The following is a 20,934-nucleotide window of genomic DNA, read 5'->3' as shown; positions in this document are numbered from 1 at the left end:
AATCTGTCTCCAGATCCTATGGGTTCAAACTTCACGTTGCTAAAAACCCACCCTTTCCTCTCCATCCAAACTGCTACCCCATTAATCCAAGCACTTATCCTATCCTGTCTTGATTACCGCGTCGGACTCCTTGCTGACCTGTCTGCCTCATTTCTCTCCCCACTCCAATCCACACTTCACTCTGCTGCCCAGATCAGTTTTCTACACAACCGTTCAGTCCCCGTTTCCCCACTCCTCAGGAACCTCCAGAGGTTGCCCATCCACCTCCGCAACAAACAGGTACTCTTTAGAGTTGGTTTTAAAGCACTTAATCACCTTGCTCGCTTCTACCTTTCCTCCCTGATTTCGTAGTATAACCCAGCCCACACACTTAGCTCCTCTAATGCCAACTTACCTCGATTTCGTCTATCTCACTGCCCACCCCTCGCCCACGTTCTGCTTCTGACTTGGAATTCCCTCCCCCGTCATATATGACATATCTCCCTCTCCCCATCTTCAAAGCCTTATCAAAATCCAGTTTCCTACAAAAGACCTCCCCCTTCTGCATCACCCTTGTACTTGGCTTTGCACTCTTTATTCACCCCACCCTCAGCCCCGCAGTTGTTGTGCACATAGCCGTAATTTCTTTATTTATGTTGGTGTCTGTCTTCTCTTCTTCACCGTAAGCTCCTTTAGGCAAGGAATGCGTCTACCGACTCAGTTCCGTTGTACTCTCCCAGGCGCTTAGTATGGTGCTTTATGCACAGTAAGCGATCAATAATTATGATTGATGATCTTGGTACACCAGAGGAAAACGTTCACTTTGGACTTTGCCCTACAGTCTTCCTTCTGCCCTCCCCAGCCTTTTCATGCACCGTCCTCACCCTGCAAGGAAACAGTAGCCTCGGTCAGGGCTTCGGGGAAGGTCAGGATCACGGTGCTTCCCCCTGCTCGTATGGTAAAAGTTGCTCTTCTGTTCCCAAATGGGACTTCTCACCTCCCACTTCTGAACCTGTTTTGTAGATATCGCTTCAAGCATCTTTAATAGATGAGAAATTTCCCAGGGGGTGTTTTTGCTTCTCAGCCTGGGTGCCAAAAAGAAACAGAGCTAATGTAGACATTCTGCAGGGAATGACCAGGGTTAACTTGTCCAAGTCTTTATTTCGCCCAGATGAAAACCAGCTGTCCCAGGCTCTCCCCGAAAGGAACACTGAGTTGGCTGTGTTGGCCTGTAAGTGAACTACGGGGGGCCACTGGAAAGAACTCCAAGGGAAACGTCCATTTCTCTCCTCCACTCACGGCATGTTTCCATCTCCTGGACTCTGAGGCAGCCACTGCCTCAGGGGCGGGAGCAAGAGTGGGAGTTTGAGGCCTCCACCTTCCTCACCTGCCTCCCCCTGATAGTAATTGCCCCTCTGACTCCTGGGGACTGGCAAGGACTTAGTATCGGTCGGAAGCGTTTCTTTGTAATGGCCAGAAACTGGGACGGTTTCGGTTTCACCAACGGATAGCTCTCGTACCAGGGAGATGCCGAGACACAGCGGCAGCTTTTGGTCAGCCGGGGCTGGAAGGCTAATCCTGCTGAAGGGCAGCCTTGGGAGATTCTAAGTCGGAGCTCCCGATTTAGCCAAGCATGGACACCTGTTATTTATCACAAAGCCCTCCTCGCGGAGTCTGTAGAGCAGGTTAAGGTCATTGCCGGTCACAAGGGTCCTCTTAGTGGCGTTAGATCGGCTTAAAAAAGGAACTCTGTCTTTCGGAAATGAGGTCGACAATGGCAGCGGGGCACTCTTCTGTGCCGTTGGAAGGTGGGACTAACCCTCTCAGCCAGAGACAGATCCAAGTCCTCTGGCGGAGTGAGAAGCTGAGTAACGCCATCCCGCCCTGCGGTCCGGAGAGAGCTCCAGGCTTCTAGGCACAGCTGTGTGAACGTTGATGGCAGACTGAGAGTAGACCAGAGGTAGCCCTCGAACAAACGGTAGGGTGCCATCAGGCCGGTGGACCATCGCCCTGTGATCAAGTGCCCTCTTCTTGAAGACGTTCCCTTATTAACTCATACAGAAGGTACACAATAAAGCAGAAGGCAAAGAGCCTGGAAATTGGGATTTGCCAATGGTCTTTGGTGGGAATGAGAGCTTTTCGGGGAGGAAGGCCTATATTAAAGCAAGTTCTAGCCTACTTGACTTCTGCTGTGAAGTGGGTTCACGGTGAAAAAACTGTACGGGTCAAAGCCCGAAGGGCTGTTATTAGTGAGCGGTATCATGACCTCGTGGATAGAGCACAGGCCTGGGAGCCAAAACGACCTGAGTTCTAATCCTGCCCCCTCCCCCCCATTGTCTGCCCTGTGACCTTGGGCAAGTTGCTTCCCTTCTCTGGGCCTCAGTTGCCTCATCTGTAAAGAGGGGATGAAGACTGTGAACTCCCTGTGGGGCAAGGACCGGGTCCAACCCGATTGGCTCGTATCCACCCCGGCGCTTCGAACAGTGCCTGGAACGTAGTACACGCTTAATAAATACCAATCAATCGTATTTATTGAGCGCTTACTGTGTGCAGAGCACTGTACTAAGCGCTTGGGAAGTACAAGTCGGCAACACAGTTGTTATTACGATGGTTCCTTGACTACTTTTGGAATGATGCCACCCTGCTCCCTAATTATCCTCTTCTCGTCGGTGTCTGCCCAGCCCCATCCTCACTTGCTTGAAGTCTTCCGTTCCATTCCGGGAATGAGCCACGCTCATTGTACATATTTATTACTCTATTTATTTATTTATTTATTTATTTATTTATTCCTTTATTTTACTTGTACATTTCTATCCTATTTATTTTATTTTGTTGGTATGTTTGGTTCTGTTCTCTGTCTCCCCGTTTTAGACTGTGAGCCCACTGTTGGGTAGGGTCTGTCTCTATGTGTTGCCAATTTGTACTTCCCAAGCGCTTAGTACAGTGCTCTGCACATAGTAAGCGCTCAATAAATACGATTGATTGATTGATTGATTTCAGGGAGCGTGGTTGTTGCCATCTAGTCCCAAAGGGCCATCTCCTCCCGAGCCCCGGGCAAATGGGCCGAGCCAGCCCGAAGGCCCGGTGGGGATTCTCCGAGGCCTGTCCCCAAGCTGTCTAAGGACACCGAAAGGACACGTACTCTGTGGGTCGTGGGTGTGGCCTGGGAATCCATCAGGCAAGACCATCACGAGCTAAATATAGAACTGGCCGCTCTTCTTCTTCTTTGAGCAATAAGCAGTAACAAGCAGTAACACTTGGGCGGGCCGGCTGGCCGGAAATTGAGCTCCCTCCTCCGCCCCCTCTCTCTCTGTTTCTCTCCCTCTTTCTCAGACGGCTTGTATTTAATCCTGCTGTAATTTAAACACCTGCCGACATGGAATTCAGGCAGTGTGTCCCTAGCCCACACATTCAGATATTTGCTCACCTGCCTGCCTTGGAAAGCTGGCCGTAAAATAAACACCGTTTCGGTGCTAGCTGAAAAATGCACCGTGGTCGCGGCAACGGACGTGGGGAGAGGAAGGATGGTGGAGCATCTGGATGCATGCCTCCAGGGTAACGGGTAGCAAAAAGAGGAGGCGGAGAGCGGGGTGGAACATCTGGCCGGCAGGCGCCGAGGCTTTGGACCTGGGTAGGGGAAAAGGAGTATGGTGGCAGGGATACGTGGCTTTAAGCTCACCGACCGGTTGAAGGAGCAAGGTGGGAGAATGGGGAGCAAAACGTTAATTGCTTTCAAACCTCCGTGCCTTGCTTTTTAATCACCGTCACTGTTTCCCACAAATGAGCTGGAACCCCCTGGCTGGAATTCCTTAAATATCCAACCCCGGCCCACATACTCTGTTGCTCCGCTGATCGTCGGCGGATGGGTGGGCTGTAAACAACCAGGTGTGCCAGGAAAGCTGGAAATGCTGTGCCAGGTGGAATGTTTTTTTCCCTGCCCTTCTGTTGCTTCATACCATTTCAGAGGGCATTTCCATCCCTGCTTTCCATCCATCCCGTGTCCTTAAGGAACAGAGAATTATTCCAAGTCCATTGTATGTTTTTTTTTCCCTGCTTTAGCAGTATTAGTATTCATGGAGCCGTTACTGTGTGCAGAGCACTGCACTAAGCACTGGGAGGAAGTACGCAGCTGGGAATTAAACGTGCTCGCTGTCCCTCTTTGTTGACTATCACTTCAAATTTTTGCATTTGGAGGCGTTCAAAAGCAGGGGCATGTGGATGAAGACAAGTAAGCCAAGTTTCCACATTCAACAAGGCTCATACGGTTATGATTTGGAATTCATGACGTTTTCTGGGGTCAAACACTTAAGCCGTTGTCATTGTACACTGTCGTTTGACCCACATTTGGCCCAAATCTTCAAGTCCTGTAGAAGAATCCTATTCTGGGGAGCAGTAGTGGCACCCATTCCTTTGAGCAAGTCACACCTGCCCATCGCTGTTTTCGGAAAGTCAAGGTGTCCACGGGATGACAGGGACGAGAGCAAAGTGAGATGAATGGTAGGCTTTCCGGCCAGTCAAAATGATGTAGTTCTGAAACAGGCTGGGTTCAGGGTGAGTGCATTTTGTCAGTCGGTCCGTCAGTCGTATTTATTGAGCGCGGACTGTGTGCAGAGCACTGTACTAAGCACTTGGGAGGGTACACATTTCCCAAAGTGACGGCTCCCCTCCGTTCCTTCTTTCCGGTGTGAGACTCCTAAGAGGAGAAAGATTGGGGTGTGATGATGGAGGCCTTCTTATTTGGGGTTGAGATACAAGCCCAGTGGAATGTCAAATGAGAGTCGCTTTAGTGAAATGAAATTTTGCCCAACACTGACCCTTCTGTGCTGTCAATCAATCAATCGTATTTATTGAGCGCTTACTGTGTGCAGAGCACTGTACTAAGCGCTTGGGAAGTACAAGTTGGCAACATATAGAGACAGTCCCTACCCAACAGTGGGCTCGCAGTCTAGAAGTAAAAGGTGAATTATGCTCACAGACCTCGGTTTGATGGAATGCAAAGTTTTGGTCAGAGAGCAGCATAATGTTGTAACAAATCGTCATTTCCTTGACTTGCTGTGTTGATAGTATCAGCACCCCCAAAGCTGAGGTCACAGAGGCCTGGCATTCATCTTAATCTTAGTCTTCCTCCCTTCAGAGCTCTAACTTGTACTTCCCAAGTGCTTAGTACAGTGCTCTGCACACAGTAAGCACTCAATAAATATGATTGAATGAATGAATGAATACTGAGAGCTCACCTCCTCCAGGAGGCCTTTGCAGACTGAGCCCCCTTCTTCCTCTCCCCCGCCTTACCTCCTTCCCTCCTTACCTCCTTCCAAAGTTAAGTGATTTGCTCAAGGTCACACAGCAGATAAGTGGCAGATTCCCCACACCACTTGTATATATGTATATATGTTTGTACGGATTTATTACTCTTTCTATTGTATTTGTACATATTTATTCTATTTATTTTATTTCGTTAATATGTTTTGTTGTCTGTCTCCCCCTTCTAGACTGTGAGCCCGCTGTCGGGTAGGGACCGTCTCTATATGTTGCCAACCTGGACTTCCCAAGCGCTTAGTACAGTGTTCTGCACACAGTAAGCGCTCAATAAATACGATTGAATGAATGAATCTGGGGATCAGGCTGGGCGTGTTTCTCAAGTTAGAGGCTCCGTCTTGGGGCTGAGCAGTTCCGGGTCCGTCTCCCAGGGCTCCAGTGCGTTAGGAGGAGTCCTTGCCCAAGTTCACCCGGAACCAGAGCCAGAATTCTTCAGGACCCTTTTAGAAGCCGAGTGGAAGGTTGGCAGGTTCCCGCAACTACCCCAGCTCAGTTGGCACATGAACCAAGGACCACCCCAGCCCATCCCGCATTTCCAAACGATGTCTCCCAAGGCACTGCCAGGCCCCCGGTGCCTCAGATGCCCTGTAAATGCCATAGGCTTATGGGACTCAGCACAGGGCAGTACTCCCCAACCTGGGCAGTAGTTTGACAAAGTGCCGGACACCCAGTCAACGGCCCCATAAGTCCTTTGAGATCAATCTGTGTAACTTTTACCTATTGTTAGTAGGGTCAGTAGAATTCGAACCCGTTCGATATCATCCTTGGTAAGTCTGTTGTTACTACTTCTGTTCAAACCCGTAACATTGAGACACCGTTCCAAGCTTCTGTGCTTTTCCCTGTGGCAGCTATGACTTGGAAGGAGGCAGAGCATTGCTGCACAGATAAGTTGCAGTTCTACTGGTCTACCATAAATTTTCCTTAGACCTGCACACAGTAAATACTCAATAAATACGATTGATTGATTGAGAGCTATCAACAAAGCTAGCCAGAGCTGTAATTGGGGAGGTTGCTCTTAAAAAAATCATCTCCTTCACTGTCTCAATGGCATTTTCCCTGGGCCGTAAGGTTAGGAGGTCTGATATTGCTGGACTGACGTTCTCTGCTTAACTGGGATCAATCAATCATATTTATTGAGCGCTTACTGTGTGCAGAGCACTGTACTAAGTGCTTGGGAAGTACAAGTTGGCAACATATAGAGACAGTCCCTATCCAACAGTGGGATGAAGAGCTGTTACTGGATTGACACTGGCCTGAAAATCATCTGGGCCTCTCTCTTACAATTCTACATTTTGAAAGGTAGCTCCCAGTTTCTGTAAATAAAGTTTACAGTCCCTTACAGCAGAGGCTTGAATCTCTGCATTCGTTCAACTACTGAGTAATAATAATAATTGTTGTGATTAAGATGATGATGATGGTACTGTTGAGCACTTACTTTGCGTCAAGCACTGTTCTAAATGCCGGGGTAGATACAAGGTAATCCGGTTGGACACAGACCCTGACCCACATGGGGCTCACAGTCCAAGTAGGAGGGAGGGGAATTTAATCGCCATTATACAGATGAGGGAACTGAGACTTAGAGAAGTTAAGTGATTTGCTCAAGGTCACACAGCAGATAAGTGGCAGATTCAAACCCCAGTCCTGTGGTTAGTGCTCTTTCCACTAGTCACCCCAAGTTGCGGCTTTTAAGGGAATTTGGGAGGGCAGCCTCTTAGGTTCCACATTATTTGATTGCAATATTGAGATTTGGGACCTCCGATTCTGTTCCCCTGTCTGGTCACTTCATTTGCCACACTGCTAACAAGCTATTATCTCCAGGTCGGGTATTACTGTGTTTTTAACAACGTTTGGCTGATGGTCTTTTTTTGACTCCTGGCAGTTTTCGATTTTCCTTGTCTCTTTTTTGTTTTTAGTTAACAAACCTGAATATGGCAAGTGGAGGCATAATCAGGCCGGGCACCTCCTCCACGCCCCCAACCCTTCGTCCATCACTCAACACTGGAGGCTCAACGTGGGCCAGCCACTCAAATGCTCAAATGGCCGAAAACAGGTGCTTTCCATCAGGAAGTAGGTAGGTAAGGGGGAAGGGAGAAACTCTGGCTCGGTGGGGGGAAAACTCGTTTGGAGCATAGTTGCTCCCAAATATAATTCTCTGACCAGAAATGCTTAGTTGATGTGAGAGTTACTGCTGTTAAACAGTGCTGTCTTCTGTCCACTTGAGCCACAACATACTTTTGTGAAACAAAACCCGAGGGCTGACTAGCTCTTAGGGAGACGATAGAAAGGTCCTTTTGATTGTATCTGGTGAAGCCCTTTTTGTGTGAAAGCTTACCTTTCCAATCTGTTTGAAACTAAATGATGATCATAATAATAATTGGGGTATTTCATTAACCAGCTGCCAAAGGCACGTGCTTAGCCATCCAGAATTATCAAGAGCAGAAAACCAACATTCCAAGTACAAGTTAAATTATTGATGAATCTATCATCGGCATACCAGAAAGGGTCTCTTTTTCTGAGCACAAGTAAATTCAGAGGCGAAAGAATGTTTGGAAATTGATTTGTGTGATATTTGGTCGTGGCGGTTAGTTTGATTTGTCACAGCAGAACTACTTACCTAGTACCAACAGTAACATCCAAGGAATGAGTCCCCAAATGGCAATTTCCTTCTGACACGCAGCTATTTGGAAAAGACGATTCCTCCCACCGGAGGACTTAATTATTGCCTTTTGAATTTGTGGACATGATCTGGTCACAGTAGAGAGAGAGCCTCCAAGAAGAGAATCAATTTGCCTGGGTTGAAGATGGGAAGTAATATAGGATGAGGACAAATCATGCCATAGGATAGGAGATTGGATCGGATACCTGGATTGGAAAAGAGCGCATGAAACCGGGAGTGCCTCTTCTCCGAAAGTGATAAATGGATTCCTTTCTCCTCCTCTCAATAGCCAGTGGGGTTCACTGGGCTTCAGGGAAAGGTGAAGATTATATACTGGGATCCAAGCCAGGGTGGCTACTGCTTAATCCAAATAAACGCTATCTACAGCAGGTGTACTCCTTCCCCACCCCCACGAGGGCCTTTTCGCCTCTGCCCAGCAGCCTAAAAGCATCTCATCTTGCTCTGAGGCCCAGAGAGTGACAAAGAGCTTGGGCATGAGAGCAAACAGCTGATTGTTGTAATCATATCAGCTTGTGGTTTAGACATATTGCCTAACAAGCATGCTTGGGAAGCAGAGTCTTCTCTGTCCAGACAGCTCTGGTACTTTAATTGGGACTAATGATCACAGAAGAGCTGTCTGTCTTTCACTCAAAGCAACTACCTCTTCACCTCAATCAAGGGAGAAAGGAACCGTCTACCGAGATCCGCAGAGTTAGAAGGTCTGAGACGCAGAGATTTTAGGATTTCTCTGAATACAGAGACTTCAGAAAATGCTCTTGTTTATTTTCCAGACAGTGTCTCCAGAACATTACCTGTAACATAATCCCTGCCATCTCAGAGCTCATATTGTACCTACTGCACATCATCATCATCATCATCAATCGTATTTATTGAGCTCTTACTATGTGCAGAGCACTGTACTAAGCGCTTGGGAAGTACAAATTGGCAACATATAGAGACAGTCCCTACCCAACAGTGGGCTCACAGTCTAAAAGGGGGAGACAGAGAACAAAACCAAACATACTAACAAAATAAAATAAATAGAATGATAAATTAATAAAATAAATTGAATGATAGAGGAGTCAAGAAACATGTGCATGTTACATGCACATGTTGAACAAACATTCATTCATTCATTCAGTCGTATTTATTGAGCACTTACTGTGTGCAGAGCGCCTGGAAAGTACAATTCAGCAACAAATAGAGACAATCCCTGCCCACAGTGGGCTCACAGTTTAGAAGGGGGGAGACAGGCATGAAAGCAAGTAAACAGGCATCAATAACATCAATATAATTAAATAGAATTATAGATATATGCACATCATTAATGTAAATAAACAGAATTATAAATACGTGCATATACACATGAGTGCTATGGGGGGGTGGAAGGGCTTAGAGCAAAGGGAGTGAGTTGGGGCGATGTGGGGGGTGCAGAGGAAAAGAGGGGCTCAGTTTGGGAAGGCCTTCTGGAGGAGAGGAGCCTTCATTAGGGCTTTGAAAAGGGGAAGTGTGATTGTTTGGCAGGTCTGAGGAGGGAGAGCATTCCAGGCCGGAGGTAGGACGTGGGGCAGGGGTCAATGGCGGGACAGGCAATAATGAGGCACAGTGAAGAGGTTAGCGGCAGGGGAGAGGCAGGGAGGGACTGCCCAGTGGGCTGGGGCTGTCAGAGGCAAGTTTCTTCCCTCTACTCTGTCCTTTTCTCCCTCCCCCCAATGTCGGGGGAGACCCAGCCCATGGCCTCTGGGAGTTGGTGCCCCGAGGAGCGATCGGCTGGACTAGGGCCCAGCAGCTTTTAGGGAGGCCGCGTTGGCAGAACTGTGGACAGTGATGGCAACTTGGGTAGCGAGGTGTTCGGTTGTCCCCCACTTAGCCTAAAGCCCTGGATGATGGCTTTAAATACCTCACATCCCCTGCCCCCTTCAAGGGTTTAATTTGTTGTGAAGAAGAGCCATGGGTTGACGACTACTGTACCAGAAAAATTATCATATTAGTTCAGTGCTGACTATATGCCAAAGAGTAGGCTAAGCTCTGGAGTAGATATAGCATCATCATCAGATGATGATGATGGTATTTGTTAAGTGCTTACTATGTGCCAAGTACTGTTCTAAGCGCTTAGACACAGTGCCTTTCCCATCCAGGGCCAGGTGAGCTTAATTTAAAAAGGTCACTGAGGAGGCGGAAGAGTGGAGAGGGATGTGGAAAAGAAGAGAAATGCACGTGATTAAAGCTTATTTGAGGCTTGCCTCAAGTGCCTGGACTGTGAACTTATCTGTAAGCTCCTTGAAGGCCGGAATCGACTCTACTGACTATTGTGCTCTTCCCTGCACTTAGCACAGCGCTCTGCAGAGTAAGCCCTTAGTAAATGCTATTGAAAGTTTGATCGATATGCCTTCTAGCCACAGTTTGTGCCCGACGTCCTGTGCTTATGCTTTGGGCAAGTGAGTTGGAGGAGGGGAGCCAGCTCCGAATCCCCCCTGAATGGTCCGAAGGGTCTCCGTTTTCAAATCGGCAGTGTGCCAGGAGCGTAGCCTGCTTCAGGCAGTTGGCTGCACAGGGGCGGGGAAGAAATTGCTACCCCTTCCTTAGGTGTCGGAATCCCAGAAGCACACAGTGACGTTGTGTGCGTGACAGCGGGGGCACGATAGCATCCTTTGGAAATCCACCCGAGTCGACCTGACCTCGAGCGTGTCGCCCCTGGGGCATTGCCTTAGACCAATTCCCTTCCCCTCCCCGGTCCCCGTGACCATGGGCGCCACTTCCTAGCTGTGTGGCACGGCGGCGGGAGGTTGGCTGGAGGGAAACGGCGCTTTTTAAATCTTCGACCGCTGCCCCCTAATTGATGCCACCTCCTGGGCAGCACGCCCTGAGATGGATGCCTCTCTCGCTTGCCATATGAAGTTGGCCTGTGCCGGGAGGTAGCTCTGTATATCCCCAGCTGCTGGGCGGGAGCCTCAGTGGTTGCAAGTGCCACAGGTGGAAATAGTTCCCTTGGAGCCGGCCGGGATTAAATTTCTTCGTGGGCCGAGCCTGCTGCAGGCTGCATTTCACCCATTCCTGCCCTAGGGTATGCCTGGTACTCGGGGTCATCTAGTATCTTGGACCCACTTGGTGTTTTTCCAGCTGCATGGCACCCAGTAAATCAGCTACCACCAGGATATAAAAGTGCTAAGAGGCCTCTGCTGCTCAGGTCTCACCTAAAGAGAATGGGCTGGCATGAGAAGCAGCGTGGCTCAATGGAAAGAGCATGGGCTTGGGAGTCAAAGGTCATGGGTTCAAATCCCGGCTCGGCCACTTGTCATCTGTGTGACTTTGGGCAAGTCACTTCACTTCTCTGTGCCTCAGTTCCCTCATCTGTAAAATGGGGATTAAAACTGTGAACCCCATGTGGGACAGCCTCACCTCATCACCTTGTATCCTTTCCAGCACTTAGAACAGTGATTTCTGTATATATGTATATATGTCTGTATATATGTATATATGTCTGTACATATTTATTACTCTATTTATTTATTTAGACTTTTAGACTGTGAGCCCACTGTTGGGTAGGGACTGTCTCTATACGTTGCCAACTTGTACTTCCCAAGCGCTTAGTACAGTGCTCTGCACACAGTAAGCGCTCAGTAAATACGATTGATTGATTGATTGATCGATTTTACTTGTACATATCTATTCTATTTATTTTATTTTGTTGGTATGTTTGGTTTTGTTCTCTGTCTCCCCCTTTTAGACTGTGAGCCCATTGTTGGGTAGGGACCATCTCTATATGTTTCCAACTTGTACTTCCCAAGCGCTTAGTACAGTGCTCTGCACACAGTAAGCGCTCAGTAAATACGATTGGTTGATTGATTGATTTTACTTGTACATATCTATTCTATTTATTTTATTTTGTTAGTATGTTTGGTTTTGTTCTCTGTCTCCCCCTTTTAGACTGTGAGCCCATTGTTGGGTAGGGACTGTCTCTATATGTTGCCAACTTGTACTTCCCAAGCGCTTAGTACAGTGCTGTGTACACAGTAAGCGCTCAATAAATACGATTGATTGATTGATTGATTGATTTGCACATAGTAAGCGCTTAACAAATGCCATCATTATTATTATTATTATTTTGCATGGCAGCACCTCACTCCTTTCTCTGCAAACTCCGGAGCCCACGTAGCCCAGATCTGAAGAGGTAGCGTTGAAGTGTTGAAACAACGGCAGCTGAGGCAAATATGCTTATTCCAGAACAGTTTCCTTTCTGTTTTCCCATTTCTCCTCGTCGCAGAAACGCTAGTTCAGTTTGGGAGAAACTGAGAGATGTGAACACCCTCTAGGGTCAGTGCGGGTTAGTCTGGTGGCTTCTAGGGCCTGTCCAGTCCAGATTGGACTGTCCTATCCTACCCTGGTCAGGGTTTCCCTGAGAGCTGAACTCTGGGGGAAAGGGGCACTAACGTAACAATCGCCCTCATGCACTGGCCTTGCTTAGGGACTTGAGCGCATCAACCCGTTTGCCTCTTTAAGTGGAATTGAGAAAGAAGTGGAAGGGAGTCTGTGGTCTGTATCTGTGTGAAATGTAACTTAACTGTGCTGTTTAGGTAGCATTATCCCCTCCAGGCACTGGGGCTCTGCACACAGTAAGCACTCAATAAATGCGATTGAGAATGGTAGACAAGAGTAGAAAAAATTGGCAGCACACCTCTTGGACAGCTCGCACAAAGGATGTGGTGTTTGCTAGTGAGGCCTTACCCTCCAGGCCTTATCTTGGACCTACCCTACTACTGAGTATGGTGCTTAGCATATAGTAAGCGCATAACAGTCCATAATTATTATCATTTCTATTAACTATTTTTTGGCAGTAAGTGACTGTATGATGCTTACAAAATAACACATCTATTTGAACTGTTTTACCAGCATCACCTTCAAGCCATCCTTTACGTTTGCTAGGGATTACTATCAACAGGTCTTAAAATTCAGCCCTCCTTCCAGCACCGCATTGATGGTTCCTGCAGTGTAACATCTGGGCTAGGCAGCACCTAGTTTAGTGCTCTCCCCATAGTGAAGATTTAAAAGCTGTTCCTGATGAACTGACAGGGATGGAGGATGGCAGAATATCCGGGCAGCCGCTAAATGAGGAGCGGGAGTGGGCTGAGGAAATGGGACATTACCCTAAAGGCTCAGGATAATGGTTTGTGATAGGAGTTGCTGATTCCTTTTATCAACATTCCTACTGCAGTTTACTGAACATTAGAAGATTACTGTCTTGATCAATAGTCTTCAGTAATCAAACAACAGCTACAAACCATAATGCTTTTTTCCATGCGTGTATTGTGGGGAAAGACTTTACCAAGATCAGTCATTTCTGTCCCATTCGCACATGCGGAGAGCAACACTGTTTGCAGAGTCATCTTAAAATGAGCGGGTATGTCTGTATTACAATAGCCATTCAATCATTAATTAGGATTACTGGGCTTCTTACTATGTGCAGAGCTCTGCATTAGGCACTGGGTAGCATGCAGTCAAACATAAAGGCAAGCTCCCTGCCCTCGAGGTACTTCCACTCTATTTGGAGAGGCAGGCAAACACAAACTGTATACATACAGTGGAAACAGGAGGGAAAACAGAGATTATAGTTAGTACCAGCAAAAACCAAAAAAAATTTGCATAACTGACCAAAGATTAACCAAAATAAGCTTAAGTGCCAGTGGTGGTGATGGAGTAACATGACTAGGGAAGGTGGGAATTAGGTGGGGATTGCTTCCTGCAATATAAGGCTTTTCGGGAAGTAGAGAGGCATGTGGTTTGGGGAAGCATTTTCTGTAGCAGAGGAACGGTGGGTCACAGGCGCGACAAGGTATACAGACTGATAAGTTATGGGGGAAGGATACCTCCTTCCCTTCCCCACAGCACCTGTATATATGTATATATGGTTGTACATATTTATTACTCTATTTATTTATTTATTTATTTCACTCGTACATTTCTATCCTATTTATTTTATTTTGTTGGTATGTTTGGTTCTGTTCTCTGTGTCCCCCTTTTAGACTGTGAGCCCACTGTTGGATAGGGACTGTCTCTATGTGTTGCCAATTTGTACTTCCCAAGCGCTTAGTACAGTGCTCTGCACATAGTAAGCGCTCAATAAATACGATTGATTGATTGATTGATTGATTGAAGGAATGAAGAGTATGAACTGTAATGCAGTTATTGAAGAGGGCAGAAAGATAAGGAGAGCATTGGTGGAGAGCCACTATGGAGAGAAATGGATTGCCATTGACTTAGATAACCACTTCAGGGGCGCAATGGGGATTTTAACCTCCATGTTCTCGGCCCCACAGCTTATGGGGTGGAAGGGGAGCTGTGATTACCTCGCTCTCCTCTCTGGAGCTCGAAGGGGGCCGCAGTTGGAGCCAAAAAGGCAGCTCTTCCCCTTGCTCTCAGCCCACAGAATGTGACTCCTGGCCCAGTGACCTGTGGGGTTCCTGTCATCCTCCCCAGGCTACGGGGCACCCTGGAATTCTCCTTGCCCCCTGCTCCGGGGCTTTTGGGTGGCAGGGGCTGATCCCCGGTCTGCCACATTTAGCCTCAGTACGAGGGACAAGCCAAGCCTCACAGGGCAGGTAAGCACCAGGGAGAGGGGCATTGCCCTCGTGCCAACTGGTCGATGCACTCATCATGGCAGTAGCAGATGCGTTGGGCTGGGAATCTCCAGGAGGAGTGCAGGCCGGTGAGATCAGTCAAATCAGTGGTATTTATTGAGCGCTAACAAAGTGCAGCGCACTGTACTAAGCATTCAGGAGAGTACAATACAACAGAATTAGCGGGTACCTTCCCTGTCCATAACAAGCTTACAGTCAAGAGGACAAGCTGGACATTATGAACCCGTAATTTGCTTTGTACAGGGCCCTCGGCTAGGGACTTTGGTGAGTGATAACGGTGACGCAGTCTCCTGTCGAAAACAGAAAAACAGACGGGCCTCGTCCCATAGAAGTTTAGCAAGTCCGAGAACCCACACGGAAGCATCTATTACAGTAGAAGAGACGTAGTCTCAAATGCCCCCCTTCCCCTCCTCTCCTTTCCAACCCACTTTACTTCTCCTCCTTTTGTCTCACTCCAATTCTTGTCCCCAAGCCTTTCACCAAGTCTGTTCCTGTGCCCAAAATGAAAAACACAGCTTTTGGAGGTTTTTGAGGAGTGAAGTGCTAAGTTGTGAATCTTGTTAGACTGTAAGCTTCTTCAGGACAAGGATTGGGCCTACCAACTCTATTGTACTGAACTCTTCCCAAGCGCTTAGTACACTGCTCTGCACACAGGAAGTGCTCAATAAATATCGCTGATTGAATGGAGTGTCAGGATGGTGGTCTGGCAGCCAAACTTGGAGTAGATTGAAGAAAGGAGAGGCCGACTGAGACCAGTAAGGAGGCTGATGCAGTAACCCAACAAGGAAGTGACAAGAACGTAATTAGGGTGGTGAGTGAGAGGATGGGGAAGATGGGGGAATCCAGGAAATTGGCAGGATTTAGAGAGGATTAGGATTTAAACTCAACGTGGGAGGTGAAAGACAGAGAGGAGTTAAAGATGACACCAAAGTTGTGAGCTTCTGAGGCGAGAAGAAAAATGATATTGACCGCGATGAGAAGATTAGGAGGAGTAAGTTTTGTTGGGAGGATGAATAGGTCTGTTCATTCTAAAGTGCTGATGGGTCATCCTTGCGAAGATGCCTCGAGACGAGAGAGAATTGGCAATTTTAATGCTGGGAAAGATTGGGACTGCTGAGATAGAAAGGATGAGGCCGTGGTTATTGAAACTCTGTAACTGGATGAGTTCCCCAAGAGTGTAAATTTAGAGGAGATTAGAGACCCAGAACAGTGCCTCGTGGGATATCCTCAGTTAAAGGATGTAGGACAGAAGAAAAATCAGTGAAGGACACTGAGAAGGAGTGGTCAGAGCGGTAGGAAGAGAACTGTATTCATAGCTATTGGGAAAAGGGAACCAACAGAGGTTGTAATGCCTTTTTTGCAGACTCAGGGAGAGATTCTGGCAGGTCTCACTCATGACCAGATGATTGCAACTGGGACTTGGGCTTGAGTAACTCCATAATAATAATAATAAGAAGAAGAAGAATGGCATTTGTTAAGTGCTTACTATGTACAAAGCACTGTATTAAGCGCTGGGGAGGATATAAGGTGATCAGGTTGTCCCACGTGGGGCTCACAGTCTTAATCCCCATTTTACAGATCAATCAATCAATCAATCGTATTTATTGAGCGCTTACTGTGTGCAGAGCACTGTACTAAGCGCTTGGGAAGTACAAGTTGGCAACATATAGAGACAGTCCCTACCCAACAGTGGGCTCACAGTCTAGAAGGGGGAGACAGAGAACAAAACCAAACATATTAACAAAATAAAATAAATAGAATAGGTATGTACAAGTAAAACAAATAGAGTAATAAATATGTTCAAACATATATACATATATACAGGTGCTGTGGGGAAGGGAAGGAGGTAAGACAGGGGGATGGAGAGGGGGATGAGGGGGAAAGGAAGGAGGGGGCTCAGTCTGGGAAGGCCTCCCGGAGGAGGTGAGCTCTCAGTAGGGCCTTGAAGGGAGGAAGAGGGCTAGCTTGGCGGATGGGCAGAGGGAGGGCATTCCAGGCCCGGGGGATGACGTGGGCCGGGGGTCGACGGCGGGACAGGCGAGAACGAGGTACAGATGAGGTAACTGAGGCACAGAGAAGTTAAGTGCCTTGCCCAAAGTCACACAGCTGACAATTGGCGGAGCCGGGACTTGAACCCATGACCTCTGACTCCTAAGCCCGTGCTCCTTCCATTGCGCCACTCTCCTTCTCTAAACCTGCCTCCCAGCTGGGACCCTGCCAGCAAGAGCCAAGGCAGGTTTAAAGTCCACCCTCCTCCATCCGCTGTCACCAGTGACGCAATCACTATCGTTACTAAAAGCTCCCATCGGCTACCCCTCAGAGACAACTTGCCCAGATAGACCATCCCAGGAATAACTGCTACAGGATGTGTAACCCACCGTGTAACCTTGTAACCCACTTAAGTTCTTTGTCCTCCAAGAACTGAAAAATGGAACACGTTGAGAGTTCTGTAGGGTTACGCTCTGTAGCGGTCTGAGCCTTCGGTGGCCGGCTTTTGTAGAGAGGATGCTGTGCGTGTGCTACCATTTTTTAGAACGATTGTAAAAGCACTAGACTGCAGGTTGGCCCTGCCCTGATTTATCAGCGGAGCAGAACCGGCGACTTTCTTTGGCAGAGGCCCAGAATAGCCCCGAGTTAACCTCTTAGGCATTTGATGAGTCCAGGAGGCAGCACGGGTTCTGCAGCTGCTGCTACTGCCTCAGCTAGTAGCCTTGGCAAAGCGTTTCCTAGTCCCAGTGCCGTTAGCAAGGCTAGCCCTGGCCCCGGGGAAGAAAGGCTCCTGTTTTATAACAAGACTTGGGCAGTAGTGGCTAGTGCAAGCCCAGGGTTCCCTCCCCGGGGTCGGGACTGGTGGAGGCAGTGAGTCAGAGGCTCGTTCTGGCAGAACAGGAGGCAATGGCTTAGTGCCAAGGAGAGTGCCAGCCTTGGGCATGGTTGCTGGGATGGCCAAACCCATCCCTCGAGTTGGGGATGAGGCTGCCTCCATCTTGGCCTCTCTGTTCACTCATCATCATCATCATTAATTGTGTTTATTGAGCGCTTACTGTGTGCAGAGCACTGTACTAAGCACTTGGGAAGTACAAGTTGGCAACATATAGAGACAGTCCCTACCCAACAGTGGGCTCACAGTCTAAAAGGGGGAGACAGAACAAAACCAAACATGCTAACAAAATAAATAGAATAGATATGTACAAGTAAAATAAATAGAGTAACAAATATGTACAAACATATATACAGGTGCTGTGGGGAAGGGAAGGAGGTAAGATGGGGGGGATGGAGAGGGGGACGAGGGGGAGAGGAAGGAAGGGGCTCAGTCTGGGAAGGCCTCCTGGAGGAGGTGAGCTCTCAGTAGGGCCTTGAAGGGAGGAAGAGAGCTAGCTTGGCGGATGGGCAGAGGGAGGGCATTCCAGGCCCGGGGGATGACGTGGGCCGGGGGTCGACGGCGGGACAGGCGAGAACGAGGTACGGTGAGGAGATTAGCGGCAGAGGAGCAGAGGGTGTGGGGTGGGCTGGAGAAGGAGAGAAGGGAGGTGAGGTAGAGGGGGCGAGGTGATGGACAGCCTTGAAGCCCAGGGTGAGGAGTTTGTAATGATGTAGAGTGAGTCTTCCCTCGCTGGTTGTGCTCTGTATCTCCACATGTCAGAGGATTTAGTGACTTGGTAGCCACAGGAATGAAAACTGGTGAGTCACAGGAACTCTGCCTACAGCCTTTATTTATCATTTCCCAGCGGCGCTGCTATTGTTCTTCTATTTTATGGATCACACAAGTTTTTCACCAGACAACCCTGGACTTCCCCCGCTCGCTCTGAAACCACCCCGAGTTTCGCCCCGGGGCTTTCGTCGCTTGGGTCAGCGTGAGCTCAGCAGAGCTCCCCAAATCCCTGGGTTCTCTGAGTCTGTCTGGAGTCACTGCCCCTGCTTTGTTGTGGGAGAGCAAGGCAGAGAGCCCGTGACTTGCCCAGACAGTCTGAGGCCTGGCCCCATAGCTGCAGCTCCCTAGACACACTGGAGTTGGACTTGGCCGACAGTCGCTCTGTTGTTGCTTTTCAGAGGTAAGAAGTGAGATTAATTGCAGGCCTCTCTTGAGAGGAGAAGAGGCTCGGGGCCAAATGGAGTCACATGTGAAGGAGCCCGTGGTCTGGGACCGCGATGGGGAAATGAGGTGTGGCCTCAGGGAAAGGCCAGCCCCGAGTTGGCCACTGTATGTAGTGCCCTTGGGGTACCCAGGTGCTTATTTTGATTCCCGGATCCAGATGGCTCCTCGGCGTCCGGGCTTCCTCTGTTCAGGCAGTGGACTGTGCTTTCCGACCACCTTTCACTCATTCAGGGAGCACGAAGACATGTTTAGAAGGCATGTCAAGAGCTCTTGCCCCCGAACTCCCCTAGAGGAGGGCAGCCCCGGGGTGGGTCACTGTCGAGGAGTTGGGTGTTCCCTGGGCCGACGGGAAGAGAAGCTTTCCGCCGTGGGAGCCGAAAGGGTTACGACGAAGCGTTGGCGGCTTTGAGTGATTCGGGAAGGACAGGGCCTCAGACAGCTTGGCAGGAACCTGAGGCCCTGTTTTTTTCCAGTCCAGCCCTTCCTTGTGGATGGAAGCTGTCAGGGAATCCCACGAATGTCTGGCTTCTCCCCCTCTGTGTGTTTTTCCAGAGGTTGTCATTGAAGTATTTTTATCCATCCCTGGCGTTTTCTCTCACGCAACCTGGGGATTTGTCTTTTCCTCGACATTAAAGGTGGGGGAGGTTGGGAAACAGACCTGCTGCGCCCCAGCTCCCTTCTCTGCTTTGTCATAGGGGAAAACGAGGCCGAGAACAGTCATTTTTGTCATCCCGGCCGGGGCAGCCGAGCCTGGTCTGGGAGCACATCTGTTCGGGAACTTGTGCTCCGCCTCCTGATTTCCAGTAGACGTGGTTTAGCAGTGAGGCACCCCATTTTAGAATTTCGGGTCCCGCTTTCGTCCTCCCCTTCCTCCAGTCTAACCCATGAACACAGACCGCTGCTGCTCACCTGTTGCTCTTTCCCAGTATAGCTTCCACTTTGGTTTTTCCTGCTTCTTCCTTCTGTATCCTCCTGGGAAATTTCAACTTTTTGGTGAAGTTGTTGGAGAGTCAGCTCAATGCTATATTAGCCGCCTCCCTGCCGCGCCCTTCCGAACTCCCCCCCGCCACCCGCCCCTTGGTTTTCCATGTAGCTTTCAGAACTGAAGAAGATTGGCAGTCAATTGTATTTAGAGAGCGCTTAGTGTTGTAGACACATAGAGAAGCAGCGTGGCTCAGTGGAAAGAGCACGGGCTTGGGAGTCAGAGGTCATGGGTTCTAATCCCGGCTCCGCCACATGTCTGCTGTGTGACCTTGGGCAAGTCACTTAACTTCTCTGAGCCTGTTATCTCATCTGTAAAATGGGGATGAAGACTGTGAGCCTCATGTGGGATAACCTGATCACCTTGTATCCCCCCAGCGCTTAGAACAGTGCTTTGCACATAGTAAGTGCTTAACAAATGCCATTATTATTATTATTATTATTGTCATTATTATGTTTCCTACCCATAGCAAGCTCACAGTCTAGAGGACAGACTGGATCGGCAAAACTGCAACTTCTTCTGTCAATCATTATTTGTTGAGTGCTTCCTGTGTGCAGAGCACTGTACTAAGCGCTTGGGAGAGTACAGTTTACCAGAGTTGGTGGACACTTTCTCTGCCCACAGTGAGTTTACAGTTTGCTGTAGAGTAAGAGCTAGGCCCTGTTAGGGGACATATTGAGAATCTAGCCCTTTAAAAGTGTAGAGAGAGAAGAATATACTCAGTCCTCCAATAATGCAGAGGAGCTGTTCAGCGTGGCCTAGTGGAAAGAGCACAAACTTTAGAGAGGAAGAGGGCAGTGCCCACTTGTCTGCTGTGTGATCTTGGGCAAGTCGCTTCACTTCTCTGTGCTTCAGTTACCTCATCTGTAAAATGGGGATTAAGGCAATGAGGCCCACGTGGAACAGGGACTGTGTCCAATCCAATTATCCTGTATCTATCCCAGGGTTTAGAACAGCGCCTAACACATAGTAGCACTTAACAAACACCATAAAAGCAAAACAAAAGCAAATCTCACAGTCCGGAGCCCCGGCTGTAGCACATGCACACCACCCTCTCTTCTTCAGAAATGCATTTGATCCAGAAAGGCGCACCTTGTCGGAAACACACAACTGCATCCTCATCCTCTCCAAGCCCCGTAATGGGAATGTGTGTCATGGAAGGCCTGGGGGGGTGCTTAGGTTTCTGAAAAAGCCCGTCGGCTCTGAGCGACCCAGTTTGGGGCAGTCACACTCTGGATTTGGTGTCAGAAGAAATGATTTCTTCAGAAAT

At 48.6% G+C, this 20,934-nt stretch overlaps 1 protein-coding gene across 9 annotated transcripts in view; it reads left to right on the top strand.

Annotated features, from left to right (window-relative positions):
• Nucleotides 1-20,934, top strand: part of TTLL5 (tubulin tyrosine ligase like 5) — a 257,197-nt gene that overhangs the window by 130,648 nt on the left and 105,615 nt on the right. For 8 of the 9 annotated variants that reach the window (XM_038741693.1, XM_038741730.1, XM_038741773.1 and 5 more), the window contains one exon: nucleotides 7,209-7,366. In XM_038741693.1, the coding sequence (XP_038597621.1) occupies nucleotides 7,209-7,366 (158 nt within the window). Of the gene's footprint in view, nucleotides 1-7,208; nucleotides 7,367-7,690; nucleotides 7,785-20,934 lie in introns of those variants that run through there. The other variant, XM_038741893.1, reaches the window with a different exon arrangement.

Source organism: Tachyglossus aculeatus, chromosome 1 (assembly GCF_015852505.1).
Source record: "Tachyglossus aculeatus isolate mTacAcu1 chromosome 1, mTacAcu1.pri, whole genome shotgun sequence".
Lineage (NCBI taxonomy): Eukaryota > Metazoa > Chordata > Mammalia > Monotremata > Tachyglossidae > Tachyglossus > Tachyglossus aculeatus.
The sequence above is the reverse complement of the archived record's forward strand: the minus strand, read 5'-3'. Positions and strand labels throughout refer to the sequence as shown.